Below are 3,292 nucleotides of genomic sequence, written 5' to 3'. Positions count from 1 at the left end.
CAAGCCTCAGTTAGCTTAACGCAGTACACGTAGCAAGGTTTTTTTTAAATGATATAATAAATAAAAAGAAAACAGATACAATAGAAAAAGATTAGAAAAACTAGTGTTAGTGGCCTTTTTTTGCTTTTGTTAATTGTATAATATATAAAAAGAAAACAGATAGAATACAAAAAGATTAAAAAAGCTAGTGCTAGTTTAAAAAAAAAAAGAAAACAAGCAGTAAACGAATAGAGTGCAAGTCTAAAAGGGACAAGTTTTTTTTAATAAAGAACTCCTCTAGGAAATCTGCACTAGTTGTTGTTTATTTGCTCCATCGTGATCAAAACAGACTCTCTCTCTCTCTCACACTCACACACAGTGCTTTGACCATGGGGATTAATGAAGATCTACCCAGGTGACTTTGTCTCTCTGACCTGTTCTGGCCCACTGCTCTTCTTATCTAGCGATTCATCCTCAAGACCTCTGCCAGTATTTGTTCTGACATTTTAATTAAAATAGTACTAGCTCATTCCTGTGATAAAAAGGCTGTGTTTTGCCCAGCGGGGCCCCATGTCCCGCACCCTCCACTGTGCCGGCCACACACCTGAGCACACAAGCTCACACACACAAAGAAACAATTATAACATTTCTATTTTCTTGAACCACGGAAGTACTTAAATTCACAACAAGAATCAATAGAAAAAGGTAATGCTTCAAAGGAGAGTATGTGCATGATGGAAGAGTGATAAAGGTGTGTTGAGATGCCGGCTGATAGAGGGAGATTGAGTTCGTTGGATGGAGTGAAGAGTTGAGGATGCCTTGGCCTAGATGACCTTGATCTTACTGCAATCAAACAAGACAGTCATCCCACCATCACACTCATCTGGAGTCAAGACACTGTTATTACACAACTTATGATAAATTGGTACATTTTAGGAATTGTCAACTATGACATGAAGCTGTTGGTAAGGACCAGTATCAGGAAATGAAATCAAGTCAAGCTTCAAACTACTCACAATTTACAGTAGCTAAACTATTCAAAATGAAATTATTATATAGCCAAGTACGATTATCACATAACAAAGACTGCAGTTTAATTAAATAAATATATGCACTGCGTGTTTCAGAATGAAGCATGGACAGTTTTTATTTCTTTTACACGCAAACAGCTCATGATCCAATGTTTTCAGTGTCTCAGAGCAGTAAATGCTGCTCCTCACAAACTCATCTCTGCATGTAACATCAATAATTATTATCTTTCCTAAATACTCATTTTTTATTTTAGATGGAAATGTTACAAAAGCAGTATTTCTTAATTTGTTTAATATTTTTAGTATATATAAATATATAAATAATAATAATAATAATAATAATAATCGGTCTCTTTCTCCAACATGTTTTAATAATCATACAAAATGACATTGTGAGATGCATGATTTTAATTCAAAGCACTATATGTTATATAAAACAGCTGGATTTAGATGTTTAGGTGTTTATCTCAAAATGATGTTGTATTTCTTCTCACTAGGCATTTTAGGGGAATTCTACTAGCAGTGTTAAGCACTGAATGGTTTACTCTGTTGTTTAAAAGTTTGTTTACTTTGTGATTACTGGCTCCAGAAGCTGCTCGGATTGAGTTGGGCAGGTCATTCCACCAGGAGGGAACATTTCATTTAAAAGTCAGTGAAAGTGATTTTGTGCCTCTTTGGGGTGGCACAATAAAGCGACGTTCACTTGTAGAAGGTAAGCTTCTAGAGGGCACATAAGCCTGAAGTAATTAATTTAGGTATAGGGGTGCAAAGGCAGTGGTGGTTTTGTAGGCAAACATTAATGCCTTGAATTTTGTGAGCAGCTATTGGTAGCCAGTGCAAATTGATAAATAGAGGTGTGACGTGCATTTTTTTTGGCAAATCTGCAGGACTGGGCAGTTTTAGCAATGTGGTCTGAAAAAGTCAGCTGATCATCAATCATAACTCCAAGGTTTCTGGCTGAATAAGTTATGGTTGATGTGCCTAACTGGATGGTGAAACTGTGATGAAACAATGGGTTTGATGGAACCACAAGCAATTGTCTTGGCAAGGTTGAGTTGAAGGTGATGGTCCTTCATCCAGCAAGAAATATCTGTTAGACAAGCTGAGATGCGAGCAGCTATCGTCGGATCATCAGGATGGAATGAGAGGTAGAGTTGAGTGTCATCAGCATAGCAGTGGTATGAAAAGCCATGTTTCTGAATGACAGAACCTAGTGATGCCATGTAGACAGAGAAGAGAAGTGGTCCAAGAACTGAGCCCTGAGGCACCCCAGTTGTGCCTCAGGGCTGTAGATGTTGTGACTTGGACACCTCACCTCTCCAAGATACCCTGAAGGACCTATCTGATATTTACATCTTATTTATTGAACTGCTGTATGAAATCACTTTTGCACTCGTGCTATTCAGACATAAACAGCACTCGTGTGATATTGCTCTCGCTACTCATGTGATATCGTTTATCATGTGATATAAATATGAGACAAAAACTCATACAGGGGCATTTTTTTTGCCCCAATATCTCGAATTTTAGGACATTTTTTTTTTTTATTTGTCAACAGTCAAGTGTATGAAATGTAAGATGTAATTGTAAGACGTACAGGTCTGGGGGCGGGGCCAGTGCATTAACTGCGTTCAAATATTTTAATTGTGTTATTTTTTTAATTGTGTTATTTAAACTATTGAAGATTTGGTATCTGCGCGCCTAATATATATATATATATATATTAGGGCTGTCAGTTTAACACGTTAATTAGTTTAAATAACACAATTAAAAAAATAACACAATTAAAATATTTGAACGCAGTTAATGCACTGGCCCCGCCCCCAGACCTGTACGTCTTACAATTACATCTTACATTTCATACACTTGACTGTTGACAAATAAAAAAAAAAAATGTCCTAAAATTCGAGATATTGGGGCAAAAAAAATGCCCCTGTATGAGTTTTTGTCTCATATTTATATCACATGATAAACGATATCACATGAGTAGCGAGAGCAATATCACACGAGTGCTGTTTATGTCTGAATAGCACGAGTGCAAAAGTGATTTCATACAGCAGTTCAATAAATAAGATGTAAATATTGTGTTATATTTTAAACACAATATTGTGTGTTTTGCTCCATTTTGCCAAAGAAAATATTACCTATAAAGCCACTGCAGAACTGTTGTGCGTCTGTGAGCAACATAGCGGTGTTTAGTTTCTGAATGAATCCGTGTTTTGAATGAATCATGTGAACTAGGGCTGCACGATTAATCGCATGCGATATTTAACGCGTATCTT

At 36.5% G+C, this 3,292-nt stretch overlaps 1 protein-coding gene across 2 annotated transcripts in view; it reads right to left on the bottom strand.

The window, feature by feature from the left end:
• The window catches only part of LOC107661743 (rab proteins geranylgeranyltransferase component A 2-like), a 71,506-nt gene that overhangs the window by 7,450 nt on the left and 60,764 nt on the right, over positions 1 to 3,292 (bottom strand). The window contains exon 14 of one of the 2 annotated variants that reach the window (XM_016451510.1): positions 422 to 822. The exons of the other annotated variant lie outside the window; for it this stretch is intronic. Coding sequence (XP_016306996.1) covers positions 629 to 822 — 194 coding nt within the window. The 3' untranslated portion in view covers positions 422 to 628. Of the gene's footprint in view, positions 1 to 421; positions 823 to 3,292 lie in introns of those variants that run through there. 2 annotated transcript variants of the gene reach the window in all.

Source organism: Sinocyclocheilus anshuiensis, unplaced genomic scaffold, assembly GCF_001515605.1.
Source record: "Sinocyclocheilus anshuiensis isolate Anshui unplaced genomic scaffold, SAMN03320099.WGS_v1.1 scaffold207, whole genome shotgun sequence".
NCBI lineage: Eukaryota > Metazoa > Chordata > Actinopteri > Cypriniformes > Cyprinidae > Sinocyclocheilus > Sinocyclocheilus anshuiensis.
The sequence above is the reverse complement of the archived record's forward strand: the minus strand, read 5'-3'. Positions and strand labels throughout refer to the sequence as shown.